The sequence below is a fragment of the Danio rerio genome, chromosome 1 (genome assembly GCF_049306965.1).
Source record: "Danio rerio strain Tuebingen ecotype United States chromosome 1, GRCz12tu, whole genome shotgun sequence".
Classification (NCBI taxonomy): Eukaryota; Metazoa; Chordata; class Actinopteri; order Cypriniformes; family Danionidae; genus Danio; species Danio rerio.
Genome location: NC_133176.1, coordinates 41,259,521 through 41,284,147, shown reverse-complemented (window position 1 = coordinate 41,284,147; position 24,627 = coordinate 41,259,521). Strand labels below are relative to the sequence as shown.

The following is a 24,627-nucleotide window of genomic DNA, read 5'->3' as shown; positions in this document are numbered from 1 at the left end:
TCTTATTTTGATCACTGTTTTCTTAAAGAAAAATAGAGTAATTGTTCAAATGAATTACCTTGGTTATTTTGTAAAATACTATTCTAAGAACATGGTATAGTACAGATTCAATGATTAAATAAATAAAAAGAAAGTGTTCTCTAAATTAAAACTCCAAATTAACATGCTTGCAATAAACAGAATGTTGATGAGGGCACTAATATAGTTAGTTAATATAGTCGTTTGTGTTAATGGTTCTTCAATCCACCTCATCATCTAATTGAGTGAAATGGCAGTAAGATTCTTGACCTGCTAAACCAGGGGTCACCAATCTCGCTCCTGAAGGGCCGGTGTCCCTGCAGGGTTTAGCTAAAACCTCCTCAACACACCTGCCTGGATGTTTCAAGTATACCTAGTAAGACCTTGATTAGCTTGTTCAGTTGTGTTTGATTAGGGTTGGAGCTAAAATCTGCAGGACACCGGCCCTCCAGGAACAAGTTTGGTGACCCCTGTGCTAAACCAATAACATTAAAAAACTAACAGACCAGTAAAAATGTTTCATTTATTTTCTTGAGAAAACAGCCAGTATAAGTTAGATATATTTACACCTTCATTGGGAAGCCCACCATATCTCAAAATGTTAATTTATAAATGATCGTATTTACATTGTACAAAACAAACAAAAAAATGTACTCATTGCAATCAATCTTGCCCTTAAATCAGAACTTTGCTCCATTTACTCGATTTTTTTTTTGGCCAAGAGTATTATAAACAATCACTGATTTTCACAAAGTAGTAAACATCTATTCCCCCAACCAAGCAAACATTTTATGCTGTAGACAAAAATAATTGTATTTTTTCATTGCTAACCCTTTGTCCCCGTTTCCCTTTACTCTCAACTCCCATTCTTTTTCCATAAATATGGACAAAAAATGTGCCACTGTGCCAAAGACAAAAATAGTTCAAGTGGCAGGTTGTCATCTCAAACACAACAAAGTTCCAGTGTTAAAAAAATATATGCATCCCAGTACTTGATGGACAACCTGTACTTTATAAAGGAGCAGCAACAAAAGTGGTATTAGATCATTTATCTCAGCACACATTCTCTGAAAGGGGGGAAAACACATTCTGTTAGGTAGACCCCCTCCAATCCAGGATTCCAATGAAAGACCCATGCGATGGACACTGTGGGGACAACCCGATGTAAACAGTCTTCAATGGAGGAAACAAAAAAAGTTTATGATCAAAGTTCAGAGTTATTCTGGCGATGACTAGAACTTCATTAGTCACATGTATACTGGCAAAACCTGTTGCTGTAGTCAGTGTTTATCCTTGAAGCACTTTGAGCATGGCTCTTATACTGCCACGATGTTGTTCATCTCCCACTTCTGCGAGCTCTTACTGTTGTCACAGTCTGCTATATAGACCTTGTGCAGGACGTCAGAGCGATCCAAGCATTTTCCTGTAGGTACATGTGTGAATCGGTGTAGATCCTATGAAAAGGCAGAAGTAGAAAAGTTGAGCAAAACATCCACAAAAGTGAGGCATCATGAACTGTTTTAAATCAGCAGCACTGGTTGCAAAAGTATTTTTAACGTTAATATTGTATAGTAATTTTCAAAAGATTTGTTTGTTAAAACACTATAAGCCACCAAGAACTAAATTAACCAGCAACAAGATGAATCACATCACAAACTTTGTGAAGAACTTTAATTGAAAATCTGAAATAAAAACTGTACTTAACAGTCATATTAAAAGTGATGGTATAAAGTTATTACTTTTATCTACACAAACAAAATGTTCACACATTTATTTGAAAACCTGCAGATAGATGCAATAATTTAAGAATAAGAGCATATACTGATAACTTGGTTACAAATTTTCTGTACAAGCCCAAGGGTAAAAGTAGTTTCTTTACTGCACACACCCTAAATATGAACTTGATCATTTAAAAAAATAAGTTAAATGAAATTAATACAAATAGATAAATTTAGCAAAAGCATCCAATAAATTGATAACTTTAACCTCAAAAAATAAAGGTTTGAATTCAGGAAATCTACTGTTGCTGTCTATTGTGCATTTTTATTGAATTAAATTTAGCCTGAACTGTTTGATAATTCAGTTTGAAACTGATTGAAAATTTCATTTACAATTCAATTTCTGTATATGCCTGACTGATTATAACTGAAGGTATATTTCCACAATATCAATGAATTTAAAAGAAAGGCTTTCTTTTCTCATACAGTTCCCCATTCAGACAATGTTGTTAAAAAAAGACAATAGATTAGATAGAAAAAGACAAAAAAATACATGATATTGCTGTATTATTTAAGACAGTAATGTCATTTTTTAAATGATTAATTTATGTGAAGGCGATGCTAGTCTGGCTTTCAAAAGGTAGCATTTTCTGCCAGTAGAAACTCAGTTGTCATGTAAATGTAGTTTCTTACACTTACTATGGAATTATCATTCATTTTCCTTCAGCTTATTCTCCATTTTAGCGGTTGCCACAGCAGAATGAACCACTACCTATTTCAGCATATATTTTACCAAAGACTATAAAATAGAATACACAAGACATGTCACTTGTTTCTTTTAAATGGGGAAAAGTGTTACAGTCAAATGGTTAATAAAGCCCTGCCTACTAGTACAGGATCCAATCATCCATCGCTTTATAGCGAATAAAGCCCATCTTCTAGTACAGGAGCCAATCATCGATCGCTATAGACTGACGATACTCCGGGTGAGGGGCTTGGACCACAAGCGAGTTTCTGCAGATTTTGTGTGATTTGGATGTTTAGAAATGAAACTAGACACAGTTGTTGTTTAATTTTATTGGTGATTCCTAATATGAAATTCCATGGTAAGTTTGGCAAGCAGTTTTGAAGAATTTGATGTTTCCCCAATCAAACAGAATGCCTGAGTATACTGCACAAAAGGTGTTTCCAAGATGGCCGCCGAGTAAAATGACTTGCCTTAAAGGGACGCAGCAGATGCCCATCCATCCGCAACCCAGTGATAGGAAACACCCATACATACTCAATCTCTCACACACACTCATACACTACAGCCAATTTAGTTTATTTAATTCACCTATACTGTGCGTCTTTGGACTGTGGGGGAAACCAGAGGAAACCCACGTGAACATGGGGAGAACATGCAACTCTACACAGAAAAGCCAACTGCCCCACTGGGAACTCGAACCCGTGACCTTCTTGCTGTGAGGCAACAATGCTAACCACCATGTCACCCAACTTTGTAATTAGTCGAAAAAAAAGTTTAAATCCACACTGAATGACAAAAAATTTAGAGCAATATATGTTACGTCGATGCATTTATGATTGCTTTTTGATATCATTTGTTTTTATTGATTAGAGACCAAGGCTGTAATACAAAAGGTTTGATATCTGCTTTGACATACCTTAAAATATTTCCACTCTGTGTGCTCGTTCAAGTTACAGTGTGTTATGATGACAGCAGATCCATCTCCCCCCTTTGTCAGGCACTGGTCGTACTGCATCAGCTGGTTAGCTTCATTAATTCTGAAGAGCTGGGAAACATAGTTGATATCAAAATGATTAGCCCTCCTGGGATTTTTTTTTTTTTCACTTTTTCAAATATTTCCAAATTATATTTAACAGAGCAATAAATAATTTACAATATTTCCTATAATGTTTTTTCCTTCTACTGGAGAAAGTTTAAAGTTTTATTTAGACTAGAATAAAAGCAACTTAAAAATTTTGAAGAATTTTAAGGTCAATACAGTTAGCCCCTTAATCAATTTTTTTTTCTGATTGGTTACAGAACCATCCTTATACAATGACTTGCATAATTACCATAATCATAATTGCCATTAATATAATTAACCTAGTTAAGTCTTTAAATCACACTTTAAGCTGAATACTAGTACCTTGAATAATATCTAGTGAAATAAAATGTACTGTCATCATAGCAAACGTAAAAGAAATCAGTTATAAGAAATTAGTCATTAAAACTATAAATAATAGAATAGGCATAATAGAATTACAATTCAACAGGACGGCTGTATATGAACTGTTTATGCAACAAATGTCAGAAAAAAAGTCTGAAAAAAAAATCTAATTAACCGTTCTCTTGCTAAAATGATTCCTTTTACCTGATTGCCACCCATTCTATGACAAGGCCCAATCTCCACATTGCCACCATTAGTGTGGCCCATGCTGTCAATGCAGTAGCTGGTCTCGTACCCACGAATCTATTAAACAATATAAAAATAAAGATAAATGCCACAACATACACCATCACCACAACCAGTTTCTTTCGTATCAATAAAATCATCATGCATTCACCTCTCCCCATTCGACATTTTTTGGAGGCAATGGGTAATGCAGAGGGATGTCATAGGCAATCTCCTCCATGAACCACTTGAAGCTCTTGCACCGATGCTCCTCTCTGAACTTTTTCAAGGTGCTGATGTCCCCATAGGCCAGTGTGAGCGTCTCCGGCCGACTGGCGTAGAAATAGTCCTTGTAATCATCCCACCATACCTCCACCACCCGCACATAGTTCTACATGCAGCCGATAAAGCAGAGTGAGGGTTAAAGTCAAGTACACAGTAATAAATGCTGGGTTCCACACAATTCCTTCATGTTGTTCCCAACACAAATCCATTAAGTTAACTTAATTGTTTTTACACATTTAAGTAGATTGAACATAAAATAATTAAGATTTTTGAGTGCAAACACCGCTTTGTTTTAAGATTCATCAAATGCAATTATAAAAAGAAAGGAGCTTAGCTAACCTTAAGTGTTGGGGATGAGCCGACATGAGCAGGAGGTGGGTTTCCCTGCCAGCCCTGCAGACGGTAGATGTGCCCCACCCGTGAACATGGCACGAACAGAAGCTGCCCACCGCACTGCCATATCTACACGGGACATACACATGGCAGGAATTCAGAAAGTGTCCATGTGCAAATAAACCGCTCAAGTTAGCCAAATATGTTGCTCTGGGCACTTCATCTAAAAGAGGCATTACTAACAATCCTTTGATAAGAACTGCCTGACATTATTTAGGCTTGTTCTGGTATCAAATTTTCTTGTTGTGAAGCTTTTATTTGCTCAAGCTTTTATCACAATATACTGTATTATCACAATATTGACCTGAGCTGCAAAAAAAAAAGAAAGAAAGAAAAAGGTTACTTTAAAGAGGATTAAAAAAAAATACTTATCGTATTCCTTTATTGTATACAAACAATTTAAACAATAGATAACACTTTTCAATAAATACTCATTATTAAACATTAATGCATTCATATACACTATGAGAAATTGGCATATTATAGTTATACTTTAATTTAAAAATGAAAAATATATAACAGAATTGTATTAGTTGTTATGTCCAGTTAATAAAACAATTGAAAAACCTTTGATTTTAACATGTTATTAGGCATTGCCATCATCTCAGATTAATAAATGCTTACTTATGTAGTTATTACATTGACTTTAGTTAAATTAACTGATGTTCTGAAATTAAGCTTTACAGTACAGGTTTAACGGATAAAAAAAAAAAACATATATATAAGCAGAATTTTCAGTGACGTACACTGTAAAATGCAGGGTTCCACACAATCCCTTTATGTTGTCTCAACACAAATCAATTGAGTTAACTTAATTGTTTTTTTATATAAAAGTAAGTGGATTGAACTTAAATAACTTATTTTAAAAACCTCAAGAATTGTGTTGATATATTAAGCATATAATGAGCAGATTACATACTATTTTAAGTCTTTAAGCATTTGCAGTGATGCACTAAAATTATTAGTTGACTTTACTCAAAATAAGAGATTAAACTCTTGATTTTGAAACAAGTAGTTGACTGTACTTAAAGTGAGTAAACACGCTGCTTTAAAAATAAGTAAATGAACTACTTGCATAATTATAAAATTTAAGTTACATGGTTTCCGCTACATTCATTCTTCTATGGCGGGGCCACACACTAAAATTATTTTGGCACGGCTACATTATAGCTTCTCATTTAAAACATTCAGCCATTTTTTTTTTAATAGAGGGTTATAGATTGCACCAAATATATTAAAAGGTAAGTGAATTATAAAGTAAGTGAAGTATAACTTTTCTGTCACCGTAGTAATACTGTGCGTTATGTGTTTAACCCTTTAAGTTTACATACTGACTGACTGACAGGTGGGTGATGCGTAAGACAACACAGCTTACAGTTAACACAGTTTTTCTGCATACAATGACTTTATCTTGCTGAAGTTTATAGCCGTTTCACTTTACTTTAGGACGCATTAATGCCGCCCTGTAGGTCTGTTGGAGACATTCATATATATTCCTAGCAATTCTAATAAATGTTGGAGACATACTTGTTACTTCAGCAGTGTTTATTTCAGAGTGCACAACAAAACCTGCACTTGAGCAGCGTATATTTGAGGGGGTGTTCAATGAGTTGTGCAAAACAGAGGAAAAGCGGCGTGCAAGCAGAGATTCTTATGCTCGTAATACATGAATGCAATCTCAACTTGTTATACTGCACTTTCACTTTTTATACTGTCATTGAATAAACACCACTATGGGAACATTAGTTGGTAGATCTGTGTAAAAGGCCTGCCGCCACAGCTGAAAAAAAAGCTTAGAGGAAACACTGAGTTAAATCAACTTAACAGTTTCAAGTTACAAAGGTTTTACTTATTTTTCTTAAGTAAACTTGTCAATTTTAAGGCAACAGATTTACTTACTTTTTTAAAAGTGAATAATCACTTTTTACAGCGAGAACAGCCACTGCCAATACAATTCAATCTAAACAATCTTTATAAAGGCACTATAAAAGTTTAAGTAATACATAATTATTTACAGTATATTGAAATGCTCACAATATCAATATCGTGCATGTTCATCATCACGTTATATTGAATTATCGAATATTAGCAAATGTCTAACATTATTGTATTATTACTACATGTTTTGTTACATTAAAAAAGGTTAAGCATGATAATCCCTACATATTGTCTTTTTATTGTTAGTTTGTTAATGGCTGGAAACAATGCAAAAATAAGACTTACCAAACTACCTAGCTGCTGGTAAATTTATTACTATGTGATGGACAGATACAATCTTCATGATGTGCAGAAAGAGCTAGTCTATATTGTGATGTGAGTGTTTTCTTTTCAAATATAATCTCAATTGTACTTTGTTGAAAAATCCAAATATCATAACTGCATATTTTTGATTATGTAAACATGTCGGCAAATTTAGCTTATGCAAACCTATCCATATCACTATGATCAGCTGACAAGGCAGAACACACACGACTACACATTCGAGCAGGATATACACATACAGTTCTAAAGTGCTGCAAACAAAATAGTCATTATTTACAAGTAACTGCCAATTACATAGGTGTGACCAATCAAATTGAATCTTGAAAAATAAAACTGTAAAGAATTTTTACAGGATTAACCTGGAAAATAAACACACTTATACAAAAAAGTTTACCTTGTATGAGATCTCAAAGTTTTCACCTCCCCAGATCTGAAGGCCTGGATCATAAAGACCCAGCTCAAAGAAGAATTCTCTCTCAATTGCAAACAGCCCTCCAGCCATGGCAGGAGACCTGACACACAAATTCACCTGTCAAGAATGTTTCACCTTTTTTTTCTTCCATGATACACTATTTCATAACATTAAGAGACAAGGCCTTGTTCAGACAGGTGGTACAAATCTGAAATACATTCAGTTTTGTCAATCAAAATGTATTTTGTGTGTTTTATCAAAACTCAGTAGACCTGTTCACACACAAGTGTACTCAAAATAGTTAACTCGGAGCCATTTTTAAATCCCAGTTAATCAAATCGTATGTTTCCTCAACAGTTTGATATCATTTCCTTGCTAAATGCTAAAACAACATTTATGTTCAAGGAGGAATAATTTTGTAATCTTGCAAATATCAGTCCTTTTAAGATTTTGTAGGACATTCACATTTTTTTGGAGCCTAAAGTGACTGATTTTGCAGTGGCTTTGGCAGCAGATCTTGTGGAATTGTATTTTTTTTTTTAAATACAAAAACAATTACACACATTCGCAAAATGTATGTATATGCATAATGCATATAAGAAAATATCTTTTAATTGACAGTTTCCGTATTTTGAGATTCACAAGTGTTTATTTACGACTAAGTTGCATTATGGGATGTTGAACTCTGCTCTTTCGAATTATGACGTTAAAGACATCACAAATCGACGTTTATTGACATTTTAGTAGTTTGAAATATTATAAATATTATGTATATGAAATAATATATAGAGAAGTCAGAAAATGTACTGGAAGTTTATTTCAAGGTCTTTGAACTGTAATATTCACCAAACCAGACAATACACCACTTTGAACTATTGAAAAATGTTTATAAATGTCCCTTTTCTGAACTTTTCAAGGTTAAAATTTGTTGAAAGAAAAGTCCCATAATGCATGAATAAACAAGGAAAATAAAATCATGAATCAAAAAAATATGGAAAACTGCTAATTAATAAATTTTTACAGTGCAATTAAAAACAGCTCTAAATTGCTATTTGTCCAATTTATAGCAACTAAATGTTTATCTGTGGATAGTGTACTTTAGCTCAATGAGAAGTGAGATAACGTCACATGACGCATCAAAGTCTGCCAAAAATGAGGGAAATTCATGTCAATTAAAAAAAAAACTTTAAGCTCCTTTAATTTTTGTAACACTTGCTTGATTTAACTTTACCTTCTGTCTTTGCTGTATCACAAAATCTTGGAGGGACTGGAATATAAGAACCCAGTTGACTTCCAGTTGCTAAGCATTTAGCCCCATTTCTAAAATGTTTCAAAATGTACACGGGGTAACATTGAAAATAAAGTGGTGATAACCTATAACCTTACATGTTTTCATAGTTCGTTATTTGAAAAAAAAAAAAAGTGCTAAACTACTTCCAAATCACATTTGTGATGAGCTCCTTAAGTGATAAAAGTGGAGTTCAGAATGTAAACAACCCATTATTTATATATTTTTTAGAATATTGTATATAGTTTTTGAATGTATAAATTACAAAGCACCCATGTGTGAACAGGACCTTTTAAAAATTCTAGTTCAAGCGTGTCTGTGTGTTCGCATGTACAGTATATATGTATTAGGGCTGGGTGGTATGACGGTATATATTACTACCATTGAATGAAACAATTTTTTACTTCATGTATAAAGCAAAACGTAAATTAGTATGCATGGCCAGCTCACATACAGCATGCATGAAGCTGAGAAAGGTGTGAGACTTGAGTGTTGCCAATTGCTTTATATTTTCAACAAGAAATGATCACTTAGTTTAATATTTACAAAATAACCTTAATTCTTTACATTTTGTATTTTTGAGGAAAAAAAAAGATACTTCCTTAAAGTGTTTACATATTTATATTTTCATATTTAAGTTTTCTTTTCTTTTTACTTGGGGTATATTTTATATCTGTGAGAAGATGTTAGTTTGAAATGTTTTTACTAATTGGGTCTGTCCACATAAAACTGTGAAACGTGATGTACAGTGGATTTGGTTGTTTATCTACATTCATATTTTGTTTACTATATTCATTCATTCGTTTTTTTTTCTTTGGCATAGGCCATTATTTATCAGGGGCCTCCACAGCGGAATGAACCACCAACTATTCCGACATATGTTTTATGCAGCGGATGCCATTCCAGCCACAACCTAGTACCGGAAAACACTTATTCACATTTACACACACTACATCCTATTTTGTTTACCCAATTCACCTATAGCACATGTATTTTTACTGTGGGGAAAACCAGAGGAAACCCACTCGAACACGGGGAGAACATACAAACTCCGCACAAAAATGCCAACTGGCCCATCTGGGACTCGAACCAGTGGTCTTCTTGCAGTGGTGACAGTGCTAACCACTGAGACACCGTGTCACTGATAAAGTCTTTTCTTCAATATTAAAGCTTATTTGTTATATATTTTCAGGAATAACTAATGTAATTTAAAAACTACATCATGAATGATATGGTTACCATAAAATAAACGTTTGCATACTATGAAATAAAATGTTGATCCAACCCAAGCCCTAATATGTATATGTACATAACAACACACACACACATGAACCAATGGCAAAATCTACTGTTTTCAACGTTACCCAGACTACCGCATGGAACATGCTAGGAAAAGCGGCTAAACAGATTTTCCCTGTAACATGAACAAAGCCAAAAAAGACACAAAACAATTAGCAAAATGCAGAGATACCATAAAGACATTCATATTTTTTGCTAACATTTTTGTGTCTTTTTTTTTAGTAAACCTCAGCTTGAAAAGACTGCAAGGAAGTGGACAGAAATCAGCATAATGTGAAGATTAGGCAAAGACTAAGAACACGCACTCTTGGTAAGCATGTGCCAAGTCACTAGATTAGTTAGAAGGCAAGACTGCATGCAAAGAGAAGCAGAAACGAGGATTGACGCTTTTTAAATTCAAGTAGTTCAGGTGTTGACTTAATCAGAACAGCTCAATGAGTCATAATATATGAAGTCATTTATTTAAATGACTTCATTGCTTTATGACCATTTCAAAGCAGTTAGTACGCTTGCAGGAAGTCTCTAATGAGCATTAAAGGAGCTGAACTGTTAAAGCAACAAAGACAAGCAGACCACCACCAAACTTTATAAGAGAGAGACCGGGTCCCTCCGCTTATGCGTGTTGTGGTCAGCCCTAATCAGCTCAGGATTATGGCTTTAAATTACCGATAGGGCTCAGTTCTAGTTAGTCTCTTCTGCTTCTCCTTGCTACCCAGAGGCACGCGTTTCCAAAGCATGCTCCAGTCCCATGCTCCTCTGGCAAAGCCATCCTCGTCCCCGCCCCCCTGGGCCTCGATGGTGTAAGTCTTGCCGTTAATAGAGTCTATGAGAGGCACTGTGCACACCGTTCTGAACATGGCCACAGAGGACAGAGGGGAGGCAAGGGAGACGTCCATGCAAGCAAACATGGACGCATACACACACACACACACACACACACACACACACACACACACACACACACACACACACACACACACACACACACACACACACACACACACACACACACACACACACACACACACACACACACACACACACACACACACACACACACACACACACACACACACGGGGTGGGGGAGACAAAACAAGAGAGAGACAAAATGGATTTAATGTTCATGCTTATGGAGGGAGGGAAGTTTACCGATAGGGCTCGGTCTTATGCTTTCTCTTAGCCTTCTCCCTGCTGCTTAGAGGAACCCTTTTCCACAGGAGGCTCCAGTCCCAAGCGCCTCGCGCCAGACCGTCCTCATCCCCACCCTGTTGTGGCTCTATGGTATAATCATTGCCGTCTATGTAATCTATCAACGGTACTGTGCAGACCGTTCTGCAACATTAACACAACATTGTATTAACAATACATTAAGGTTAAAATAAAAACAAAAAATACATTACCTGTGTATTTGGGGGAGAAGGGTAAATTTTCACAATAAAGTTTAAAAAATATTTTTATGCGTTGTTAAAAGAGGTATTAGAGGAAATGGAGGTATTTTACAGTCTGTATTAATGTTAATAAGTATTATACAATAATTTAATGTAATTCATAAAAGCTTACTGTAAAGTAACACCTAGAAATCATATCAAGTCGTGATCAAAACAATATGCAGAGTAAAAAAAACAGGAATAGTTACACAGAATTAAGGGGAAAATCCATTAATAATTAAATAAATGAAGAAGTATTGTTTATAATGAGATCATGTTAATGTAGATAATATAAACATATAGTTGAAGTCAGAATTGTTAGCCCCCTGTTTATTTTTCCCCCATTTTCTGTTTAATGGAAATTTTTTTTACAACATTTCTAAACAATTCTACATAGTTTTAATTACTCATTTCTAATATCTGATTTATTTTATCTTTGAATGATCATGGAAATAAATCATATTTTACTAGTTATTTTTCAAGACACTTCTATACAGTTTAAAGTGACATTTAAAGGCTTAACTAGGTTAATGAAGTTAACTAGGCAGGTTAGGGTAATTGAGCAAGTTATTGTAAAACAATGGTTTGTTCTGACTATTGGAAAAAATATAGCTTAAAGGGGCTAATTTTGACCTTAAAATGTTTTTTAAAGATTAAAAAACTGCTTTTATTCTAGCCAAAATTAAACAAATAAGACTTTCTCTAGAAGAAAAAAAAAATCAGATATACTTTTAAACATAATTCAGGAAATGTAAAAAAAAAAAGAAAAAAATTCAAAGGGGGGCTAATAATTCTGACTTCAGTTGTGTGCGTTTGTGTGTGTGTGTGTGTGTGTGTGTATAACATATATTAACATAATTAATATACACTCATTTAAATGAGTAAAATAATTTCTATAAAATATTTTCACCTTACAGTTAAAGTATATATATAAGCTTCTCCTGCTCACCAAAGTTGCATTCATTTAATCAAAAATACAGTCCTAATTGTAAAATTGTGAAATGCTATCGCACTATAAAATAACTTTTTAAAAGTAGTTTATAATGTAATTTATTAATTTATTCCAAAGATTTTAAAGGCGAATTCACATGATCCTACAGAAAACACTCTAATATTAATTATTATTATTATTATTTTAATATTATTATTATTAATATTATTATTATTATTATTATTATTACTGGTAATAGTAATAAAAGCAATGAGTGGAGTAATAATTTCATTTAAAACTACATACAATCAAATTTGAATAAATATTTAACAATTGAACATTTTTTTAAACTTTTAATAAATGCCACCTTGATGAACAATAATTTTCTTTAAAAAACAAAACATGGAAAAAAAAGAAAAGAAAAAAACTGACACCAAGTAGTAGTGTAGTGTATATGTGAATATATAGTCAGTCTTTCAGTTTTAATAATCAATCATTTGTTGTAAACTTTTAGAGTAATAAAAACAAATTTAAAGCTACGAAGGTTTCACGAAACCAACATGAAGTCAATGTGTCATATTTTAAACTAGATTTAAAATTATTTAATGATAAATGTATTCTCAGAGTCTTTCAGCATGCACAAAACCAGCCTAGAGCATCTTCACACCTGTCTTTTGAAATGGGGGCCACCAGCGGGGCATACCAGTTCACTCCGACCTCACAATGTGCATCCAGGTAGATCAGCACCTGAAGGCGCATAAACAGTGTGAGACAAGCAGATGGGTGCATTTACGTGGAATCAAAAATCAGCACATTGATATTGAGGCCCAAACCTTTCCTAAAGTGGCTTTGCGGGCTCCTATGCTCCTGGCCTGGATCAGACCCTCTCTCTTCTCATTGCGGAACACTTTGACCAACCCGTTCCATTGTTTTATGTACTCCTCCAGCCGCTCTTTAAGGTGAGCTAAACAGAGAACACATATAAACACTTTAGACTTTGTCCACTATTAAAGCCTCAAAAACTCATTCATTCGTTCGTTCATTTATTCGTTTTGAACAGTTCTGTGTTTTCTATTAAGAAGCATACTAGTGATGAAGAATAAGAGATCTAACATAAGCAGAGGTATTTGGGTCTGCACTTCGTACTTTTTGTTGTCTGCTATTGATAGCAAAACAAAGTTACTGGCATATTGCTCACACCTACATCATTTGCTTTTGCAACCAGGCAGACATTGATTTTGCCTGAGCAAGCAGATCCAATTTGGTCACTTGCAGAATAACAGTGCAGACAGTCAGCCCTAAAGATTGTATTTGAAAAACAAATCGAAACTGCGTGCGGCATGAACAAAGTTTTACTGACCTTTACTACTAAATGCATGAAACATTCTGAGCCTATACACCCTTTATCGATTCTTATCGGGCAAGTCTGCAGCACCGCATTTATTCACTGTTCCCTTGTGAGCGATCTCTTAAAGAGTAATGATCTCTATTCAGAAACAACCTGCTTGCCCCCTATTAATGAACAAGCAGCCAGCATTAGTCTTTTGGCAGACTGCCAACAGGTTGTGGCAAAGATGTGCCTCTTTTATTTAAAGAAACAGTCAGGCTCATTTTAACATTTTTTTAATCCATTCAGCTGATCTCGGGATTAGCTTAGCATAGATCATTGAATCGTATTAGACCATTAGCATCTCCCTTAAAAATGAGCAAAGAGTTTAAATTTTCCTAATTGAAGTCTTCTGTATTTCCCAGAGATGGGTTGCGGCTGGAAGGGCATCCGCTGTGTATAAACGTGCTGGATAAGTTGGCGGTTCGTTCAACAGTGGCGACCCCAGATTAATAAAGGGACTAGGCTGACAAGAAAATTAATGAATGAATGAAGTCTTAGTAGTAACGTTCTATACTAGACAATGGAAAATAAAAGGTTGTTTCATGACTTGAAAGTTCCTATATGGCTAGGAACTATACTCTTGTTCCAGCATAACAATCAAAGACGTTGCTGCCATTCCTGGGCTGCAGAAAGAGCAATGATTTTATGCAGCGACTGAAAATGGTCCCCAGCCCCATCAGTTAGAATGTCTGTGTTGGTACATGCTGTAACTACAGAGGAGTCAAGTTTTAAATGGGAATATTATCTAAACTCTTTGGTCATTTTTGAGTAAGATGCTAATGGTCTGACGTGATTTAATGATTTATGCTAAGCTAAGATAAAAGTGCTTAGTGGAGAAACAAAAGTGCCCTTAAGCACGCCAAATAGACCACTGAGAGAGATCTCAAAAACTCAAGCCATTCTTCACTTCACTAAACCTGAAAAACCAGTAACTGCTGAAGGAAGGTGACAACTCAAAACAGCCAGAACATGCAAATTACACAGTATTTACAGGACTGAGGGCCAATTGGCAAGACAAATAAGGATAGAAAAGTCTTTTTTTTTTGTTGAGGAATTATTGTCTTCTCATGATTTAAGATGTATTAAGTTAAATGTTTTAACTTTAACTATCTGATTTTAAGTCAAGATAACCAAGAGAAAATTCTTAAAGTATATTAAGCACGTTAATTGTTCACCTCAAAAGATTATCAATATATATATATATATCAATATATATTCAAAACACTTAAAAATTATACTTGTTAGTATTCTGTGATGATTGGGATTATGGGTAGGGTAAGGCCATACAATAAACTGGTTTTACATTCAAGATACATTATATATATACTATATCAGTGGTGGCCAACCCTGTTTCTGCAACCCTTCCTGCATATTTTAGTTGCTACCCATTTCAAACACACCTGAACCAATTAATAAGGACCTGAACACTACGTGATAATTACAGGCAGGTGTGTTTGATATGGGTTGCAACTAAAATCTGCAGGAAGGTGGCTCTCCAGGAACAGGGTTGGCCACCCCTGATATATTATATATATATATAATGTATGTTGAATGAAAAACCAGTTTATTGTATGGCCTTACCCTACCCATAATCCCAATCATCACAGAATACTAACAAGTATAATGTTTAAGTGTTTTGAATTACAAGGCATGTCCTTGTAAACCACCTTAAGTACAACTACAGGCCATACCCTTGTCATTATACAATTTTGTGCCCTTGTAAAACACAAATAGGTACACACATGTACACTATATAAGGCAGCATCATGATAACGACAAGAAAAAAATACATGTATGCTCCTTTTTATGATATTATGAAGTCATGTCCGGTTATGTTTTTGGACTAATTATTTTCTTTGTTCCCTATTTCCACCTGGGGATACTCATCCCGAGGCCTCTAGACATTGTGTAGCACCATTGATCCAAGAGCTGTGAAAAGATGATGCCAACCATAGTGGACTTCTAGAGGTATCCATAATCATGGACCAGGCTGTATCCGGAGCAAATTCTGTGGAGGTAATTTAGGAGTGGAGAGCATGAGACTCCTGAAAGACCTCAATGACAGACAAGTCTCCGCATTGATCCCGTGGGCCAGCCTGAACACCCGCCGGTAACCTACTCACACCTGTAGCTTCTCCATGATGAACATTCAGCGTTCTCTAGCCTCCGGCACCCAGACTGCAGCTTGGCACAAGACGTTTGATTAGAGAAGAAATGGTCATGCACAACTGAGCCTGGTTTCTCAGGATTTTTTCCTTTACTTTCATCAATTGTTTGTTCCTCACCAGTGTGGCAACTGGCTTGCTTGGTTTGGGACTTGTGGAGCTGTGCATTGATAGATTTGCTTTTTAGTGTTCAGACGTTCAGCAATGAAAGTTAAATTACACTGAACTGAATTAAACTGAACTTCAACTGTGAAAACTGGACTGACACAGTTTCAATTTACTAGAACTTCTTTGCTAAGCTGCTTTGACACAATCTACACAACTCAATTGTAAAAGCACTATAGAAATAACGATGAATTGGATTGAATTTTTGTCCCGTCTTTCATTCATATTTGCATTGTACTTGTCTGAAAGTTCAATGTCTGAAAGGTGAGCTGAGACCCATCCTTACAGGAATCTCGGTCTCCTTGTTTGGTGTTCCACAAGATTCAGAGGTGGCAACGTTCAACTTTTTTTTGGCACAAACTTCAATGCAAGCCTTATGCAGAATTCAATTAGTACTAACCGCACAGTCCATACATACACCATCTACACAGTAATTAATGAAGCAATGAAAACAATGCTTACACTACCTTTGTTACTGAAGTCATCAATCATGACGATCTCAGCCAGGTATTTCCTTGGGGTTCTTTTGATGACACTGTGCACCGTCCTCATCAGGGTGGACCAGCCCTCATTATGAAAGACTATGATCACACTGGAGGTGAGGAGGTTTTCATCATAGTTCCAGTATTTACACCTGCAAACAACATACAGTTATAAAGCATAGTTTAAAGGAAGTCAACTTTATTTGTGTGTGTGGTCTATGCTATCTATCAACTCAATCTCAGAGTCTGTACTACACATGCAAACACATGCACACACACTTCAGCATGCATTAGTGGTAAATGCTTATACACTTGCATCCTACTCTATCCTGTGGAAGCCATTTATAAGACAGGAAACTTTGCACACGGTTTCCTCCATAGAGAGAATACCAATGCCTAGTCACACTTCCTCATTCTCTTTCTATGATCAAATTTAAAGTTAGATTTTTCTCTATAAATAGAGTGATTGTGAAACTAGATTTTTCAAACCACATGATAATTCTAAGAAGGTTTGGATACAAGTCATTTAAAAAATATATAGAGACTGAAAAAAAAACACAATAAGAGACTTACTTGAGCAAATATTGAAGTATATGCACAAACAGGCTTAATATTGAGAAAAACCCTGGCTGTGTTTGCAGGTTGCAGTTGGGTTGTTTGCACTAAAGATCAGTATATGTACAAGTTGTCATATTGCAAACACAAATTATAATGTAAAAGCTTGAGCAGGTAAGAAAATACAAAAACTGAGAAAACACTTGTTGCCTAAAGTAAACAGGACAGGCCTATAAATGTAATACAGGATTAAACTTATGCATAATGTTCTACCAAACAGAATATTTAGCTCCCGCCTCCCAGCACTACATAAAACACAAATCCTGTATGCAACACACTGCAAGCAAAACCTTTGGTTTTAATACAAAAGTTTAGCCTTTTTTAATGTAGGATTTATGTTTCAGTGTTCTTATGTGTGAGAAGTCCTAACTTGTGTGTTACATGGCACGGTAAAGCGACTCAACTGGTAGAGCAACTCACTCCCATGATGTTAAATCTCGCTGGAGTTCTTGGTGTGCTGCACTACACTACTCATAAACATGTTGTCACTATCTTAGCGCTAATGCTAACTGTTCTTTTAAACTGTGATGGATGCTATTTAGTTACATGTTTTAGCTAATTTTAGCATAGATTCTTTGAGGTAATGGAGCTGTCTGGTCGTGTAGTCAATTTTTAGGTCAACTCAGATGGCTAATTCATCACGAGTTCCCTTGAGAGTTTTTATTTGAATGCAAGCTTAGATTTGAGCATTAAAATTGGGGTTTTGAAGAGAACGCTTGACTAGTCTTTCATTTAAAAATGACACAATGTTTATACCTTCAAGTTTTAATACTGGACGATGCTAAGAAGTTGACTACAACAGTTTGTAGAATCGTTTAACTAGCTAACTTTCACCACAGCTGTGATTGTAGTCTTCAAAACACATTCAATAAATAAATTCTAAACATGATAGTCTATTTAAGTAATGTTAACCACTTTTTTTAATTGAATTTAACTCATAATCCACTGATGGTGGTTTAAAGTTAGTAGTTTAGATCAATAAAATCACATTTGCATGCATCTAATGTATTATTAATATGTATTACAGAAGCTTTAATATATGTTTTACTAATATATTTGGATGATTATAAAAAAACAAACATATGGAAGATTATTTTTCTTTTCTGCTCAGTATAAGTGCTAAACTAAGTACAATAACTGGAACTTTGCGTTCTAGGCCATTTCTAATTTTACAACATGAAAAAGATCTGCAGTATTTGAAAGCAGTAACCAACAAAGATAACATATTTAAAATGCCAAAATTATACAACTTGACTGTTAATATGCGATCAGGAAAAAAAAAAACTCTAATGAGGAAGTCATGACTAAATTATGAACTAAAGCAAAACAGCGTGACCAAGAAACAAAGTGAGTAAACGCTGACATCTTCAGACAGAAGTTTGTATCGCAGTGTACACTCACCAACAGTTTTGTTAGCCGAAGAAATAAACTAATACAAGTGAACAAACATAATTAGGTTATTATAGTCAAATCATAATTAATTCTAACAAAAGTTAAACATGTACCTGACCAAACAACTCTCTGGTCTGAAAGTCACATACCCTCAGGCTGGCTCGTAGCTGATCAAATGAGCCACACACACACACGCCAACAAAAAAATTGTAACGTCACTAAACATCAGGTGTTCGGTTTCTAGTATCATTCAACTTTAAGTTTATAAGCTGTAGCACACCTTTACACCTTGCCTGCAGCAGAAAACAATGGTGTCCATTGTTCCTGACACTTTCCAGATTCCTCTCATAGGATAAGATTTAATATTTTTGAATATATATTTGGCAACTGTTAAATGAAAAAGCATGACTTAATTCCATTATATTTAGCATCATGCATCTCAAAGGCCATGATATGCAATTCTGCAGTCTACAAAACACTATTCTCTCTTGAAATGATTCCTAGATTCCAGCATAGTGCTGCTTTATGCTAGTTTTAACCATAAACCTAAATGCTCACAAGGAAGTGAATTTGTGCTTTTGACTGTAAACTGGCTTTTATGTCAAAGAACAATGTAAACACAATATTAACTTTATTATAGATTATTTTATGTTTAAGTGGCATTTGTAGGGAGTTGGCTGCGAGAAAAGTAGCATAAACAGTGTTTGTAAAGCATTAATCGCCATTTACTGTAAAATCTGTCTACTATTTTTTTACCATAGCTCTAATTTAAAGGTATCCACAACAATTTTTAACAAGTACAAAGACATTTTTATTGATTTAGAAGTCCTGGAGAGAGAAACTGCAAACAACAGACAAGGTGAACTTTTTGAAATCACCTTGCTGAGCAAATAAGTATAATTTGGAGGGTTACCATTGACTTCAATTACACAAAAGCTATTCTCAAAATACTTTCTTTTAAGTTCCTCATCTAAAAGGAAGTCATTTGTAAGTGCTAGTAAATGTACAACTTCTTTTCTTTTTCTTTTCTTTTTTTGTCACTTTAAAGCCCGCCAGTATGACCCACTCCAACCAAAACAACACTGACAAACATGCTGTAAAACTGCACTAATGATTAAACTGCTAATGATAAAAACACTGCATTCTGTAGTATCAGCTCTTGCATAACAAGCGTAAAGCATATATACCAATGTAAAACAAGAAACAATTGCTATCTACTCAGAAACAAGAAGTTTGTGTCCTGGCTGACCTACACTGCTGAAATAAAAAGCTTGACCTGTTGTGAAAGCCTCAGGTCACTTCTGAAGCTGTATGAATTCATAAAGCAGTCTCAGGCAGATAATCCAGCTTTCCAGCTTGGAGGGGAGTTAATGAGAGAGACTGCGGCTTATCACTCAGCTGTGACGTGGCCAAACAACATTTTGGTGGCTGAATTATGGGCATAATGCCGATCCTATTTCATGTCTGGAACATTAGAAACAGAGTGCAACTAACATTCCTATAAAGTGAAAGGTGTAACATATATGACTTATAGTACTGAAATACAGAACAATGTTTCTTTTAGAGGTTCCTTTGACATTTGTAAATGCTAAGATACTTCAATGTATGACAAAAATCTAGTAATCATGATGCCACCATGTGCAAAACGAAGGATAGTGGAGTTTTATGTTGTTGTTAAGAAGTGAAAACAGAGAAATGAGAAAATATGTGACTAAACAGAGGTAATGCGTCACTGACAAAACTCGTTTGAAAAGGTGTGTCTTTATCATTTCCTCTTTCTAGGTGTGATCTTAAAAATAACTTGGAAAATAAACATGCCAGACCTGACTGTCTATAGTCTAAGAATCTTAAAAATATATAGATTTTAATTAGAATCTAATATTTAACATATTACACATCAAAAAAAAGAAAAGAAAACCTTTTAAAACAATGCAAAACATGGCCAAACAAAAACTGAAGACTCCACCACAACCGCAACCACCCACCCATACACACACACACACACACACACACACACACACACACCCATATACATTCACAAAGCAGAGTTACTAGTTTCTCATACTCACTCTTCATGACGCAAGTCACCAACAGTTCGATCCAGAGAGATCATGTCACTGGCTACCATATTAAAGCCAAATTCCTTGATGCTGGCTTGAACCGCATCTTTGTACTCTGGTCCCAGAACGAACGGTTTACTGCCCTCTCCCGGTCCGCCCTGGACCCCATGAGGCTCAGGTTCTTTCGGCTCAAAGTTGCCCAGAGTCCCTTTGTTCAAAACAGGATCACTGTACATATTGGTGTGGGGTTTAAAAGTGATATATTGCTTCTGGATGACATTCTGCTGGTTTTGGGCTTTGAATGCTGGGTTTGGGTTGTCCACATTCTTCTGGCGGATGGACTCTAGATCGACCTCAACTCCTTCGACATGGGGCCAAGGAACAACTGGCTTAAACTGGTCTGCAACGTTGTTATTGGGAAGGTTGGGCTGCGGGAGTTTATCAGCCTCTCTTGCCTGTTGATGAAATGAGACAAATGTGTGAGACAATTTTTGAGCTTCAGAAAGTTCAAAAGATATTAATAACATGTTTATATGATATAAATATATAAATATAAATGATATAAATGATATATATATTAAATTATTAACATGTTAAAAAGTGCTGCTAAACTTGTGAAACAGAATATACTGCATGCCCGCCCTCTGACTAGGGCTGTATGATACTGGAAAAATTCAACATTGCGATATTTTTTTATTTAGCGATATATATTGCGATATGAATACATGGTCATCAGATGACTTTATATCTCTATTTGGAAAGAATTTATATTGTTAGATCAATTGCATCTTCATAAAATCTAATGAACAATCTATAAAATTTTTGGGGTCCCTGACACATTTTTGTTGTGGTCTGTGCTATTTGCAGTGCATTTCTGTATTTGCATGCATTGTGAGTATTCTCATGCATAACAACCTATAAATACAGTCAAGAAAAAGATACAATTGAAATGGATTTTTATTGTTTCTCAATTCAATAAATTGAATCATTGTCAAGGTCACAAATGGTACAGTTTCGTATACCTGAAGGCTTTTAAAATCATTATACAAATGGCAGGTATCAAAAACCCATGCAACTGATGAATTAGAATACAAACTCAACAAAGCATATATCCTGCAACGTGACTATTGTGAATGATTACATTGCATTATCGATGCTGAAACGATATATTGTGCAGGCCTACCTCTGACTGTCAGTTCATACGCAAGTAAAAATCCCAAATAGTATAATTCGAAAAATATGTACACATTCAGGTTGTGCCACATCTTTTTGTTGCGAAATCATTACTGGTCGCCTAAAAAGCAAGAATAACTGGACTGGACTTAATTTTTTTTTTTTTTTTTACAGAAGGAAGTTTTGAAACATCTCACAAAACTCATATCATACACAACCTAACATCATATTGAAATATGTTTATATTTTCCAAAAAAAAAAAAAAAAACTAACCACAAAGTTATAGGATCAGAAAAATATCAATCTGTAAACAACTTTTAGACTTTAAATGGGGGAAATAAGCATGCGTTATGGATGTGACAAAAAAAGTCTCGGAGTTTACGATATAAGACAATCTTTGTAGAAATTCTGTGAATTAAACTGCACAACCCAAAAGAAACAATGCTCTCTATAGAACAAACATGATTGATTTATTTTGTTTGACATTTTTGCATTTATGGGAAAAAAGCTTTCGGTATGGATGTGACATCTCTCCGTTATGGATGTGAAATATGTGAAATTGCCACATGTGTGATTTTGGCATAGTATCCTAATTAACCGAGTTAAGCGTTTACTTTAAGCTGAATACTAGAGTCATGAAAAATATCTAGTAAAATTTTATTTACTGTCATCATGGAAAAAATAAAAGAAATCTGTTATTAGAAATGAGTTATTAAAACTATTGTTTTGTGCAAGCAAAATGTTGTACTGTCATATATTTTTTTTAGCTTGTGAATATTATTTCTCGTTTAAGTGCAAGCGTCATATTCCATCTATAATATATAAGTTTGCTGTATTGTATTTATTTTATTTACTTATATAGTTTCAAAACAATATGTTGTAACTATTTTAAATGCCAGACTTTTTTCATGACTATTTCACATGCCAGCAATATTGTGAATATGTAAAGCATTACAGGAAACTTCAGCTAACATTTACATAAGCGGCTTTTATGTAAATAACAACCTGAGGTGAAGTGAGCAAACCAAGAAATCCTCTGCACAAATAATGTACCCTCTATTCAAGGGAAGTGTAAATAAACCTAAAGGAATCTACACAATAACAAGTTAAACTAAACCAGACAGTTGTTACAGCAAGTGATAGAAAGCTGTCAAGTGTGCCATATGTCAAGAGTGCACTCCCTTTCATTCCCCATACTAAACCATGCTTCTGAAAGCAGATAAGTGTCATTGGACACTATTTATATCCGGCAGATATTTAGCCTTTAATTCAGTCTGCAAGCATTTGAACGCTATCAAACTGTCTTGTTGTGATAATAGCTTTTTCACAAGTTTAATCAAGATCCACAGTATAACAACTGAACTTCATTCAAAGTCAGCTCTAATAAACAAGAGTTATAACTTTTGATTTAAAACATATGAATACTGAGGATGGCCTTGCCTTAATAAATAAGGCAATTGCCAGTTTACTTTAATGTACATAAGAGCCTTGTTTAAAGTGTTAATAAGCAATAGGCCTACAAATAAATCAGATTTCCAATCAAAATCTATCATAGATGAGATTAAGATTTAAATTAATATTCAACAAGCATGTATTAATGTTATAACACATCAAATAACTTACATCAATCTGAAAATTCTTGATAGGCATTCTAAAAGCCGCAATAACAAATAATTAATCGCGGTATTTTGAGGTAACTGTTACTCGTCATAACAATGTCATAACGTTATATCTTTATGGGCATGCTATATTTTTTCACACGTCTACCGTTAATTATCGACCCCCAAATTATTTCGAAGACCCCTTTAGTCTACAATAAGTACTAGAGCATGGAACTATCCTGTAAGATATCCAGAAATCATCTCATTTGACAAAAAACCAGCTGCTTTTTGATTATTGATACATAATGGCACGTTATGTTAATACTGCGTGTATACAAGCAACCAGTAACGTACCCAAGCCAACGACCTTCCGGGTTTTTGCTGAATTTGCTACTTATGAGAATGTAAAGAGCGACATTAGCTGTTCGTGCTAGCAAACACATATCTCCGTTTATTGAAGCACACATTGACATATATTTCGAGATTAATATTAACGTTCAGGGTCTGATACAATTCATCGGTCAGTTCTCGCTGCTCATCTCCATGACAACAGCAGCAGTTAGCATGCTAATCATCATGCTAGCAGACCCTACAGAATACTAACACAGGCTGTGAAAAAAATAACAACACACAGAACGAAAACAATAACGTGTCAAGGTAACTAACGACCATCCTAGCTTACCATTACACCAGCAAACGGGTTATCGTCTCCAGCCTTCGGTGTCAAAGAAGACCAAAGCAAAACCAGCCCCAAAAATGTGCCGATGACCAGCAAACTTCGAAGGATGAATCCAACCTTTAACCTCATTTTGGGGGGAGGAAATCAGTTGAAAAATAAGAAAACAGAAAGAAAAATGTGAGCTTGCACAAATAAATAAACACTCCGCAGCCTGTATGGCCACATCGAGTCCCTCCCTCCTTCTTCTCACTCTCGTTTTCTTTCTCTCTCTCCTCTGCTCCTTTATTAAGTTAAACTCCCACTTTCCTCTTTATGATTTAGTCACAGAAAAGGCCAGTCACATGAAAAAAGCCCGCAGTTGCGTGTGTGTGCGCCACGCAGCCATGAGGACTAAACACACACGGATGTGTGAATGAACACACACGGACGTGCGGCATGATTGATAGCATATAAAAGGCCCGTGGAGATGTGC

The 24,627-nt window shown here is 35.0% G+C and overlaps 1 protein-coding gene across 3 annotated transcripts; it reads right to left on the bottom strand.

The window, feature by feature from the left end:
• Positions 1–521: 521 nt before the first annotated feature.
• On the bottom strand, positions 522–24,627 carry galnt7 (UDP-N-acetyl-alpha-D-galactosamine: polypeptide N-acetylgalactosaminyltransferase 7). Of its 3 annotated transcripts, none has more exons than XR_012400941.1 (12): positions 24,159–24,627; positions 20,712–21,157; positions 16,621–16,787; positions 13,267–13,397; positions 13,101–13,180; positions 10,741–11,407; positions 7,470–7,587; positions 4,760–4,882; positions 4,308–4,526; positions 4,115–4,213; positions 3,401–3,529; positions 522–1,472 (listed from the first exon to the last, which is right to left on the bottom strand). XR_012400941.1 is itself a non-coding variant. In XM_005159986.5 (12 exons), the coding sequence occupies exons 1-12, from the start codon at positions 24,282–24,284 to the stop codon at positions 1,335–1,337; spliced, it is 1,959 nt and encodes a 652-aa protein (XP_005160043.1). In that variant the 5' UTR covers positions 24,285–24,627; the 3' UTR covers positions 522–1,334.

Excerpts from the sequence above, each read along its gene's own strand:
- galnt7 (XM_005159986.5), bottom strand. The coding sequence starts at position 24,284 with ATGAGGTTAAAGGTTGGATTCATCCTTCGAAGTTTGCTGGTCATCGGC. Across the intron at positions 4,214-4,307 it reads AAAATGTCGAATGGGGAGAG|ATTCGTGGGTACGAGACCAG; the intron begins GTGAATGCATGA and ends ATTGTTTAATAG. Across the intron at positions 3,530-4,114 it reads ATAGAATGGGTGGCAATCAG|CTCTTCAGAATTAATGAAGC; the intron begins GTAAAAGGAATC and ends TATGTTTCCCAG.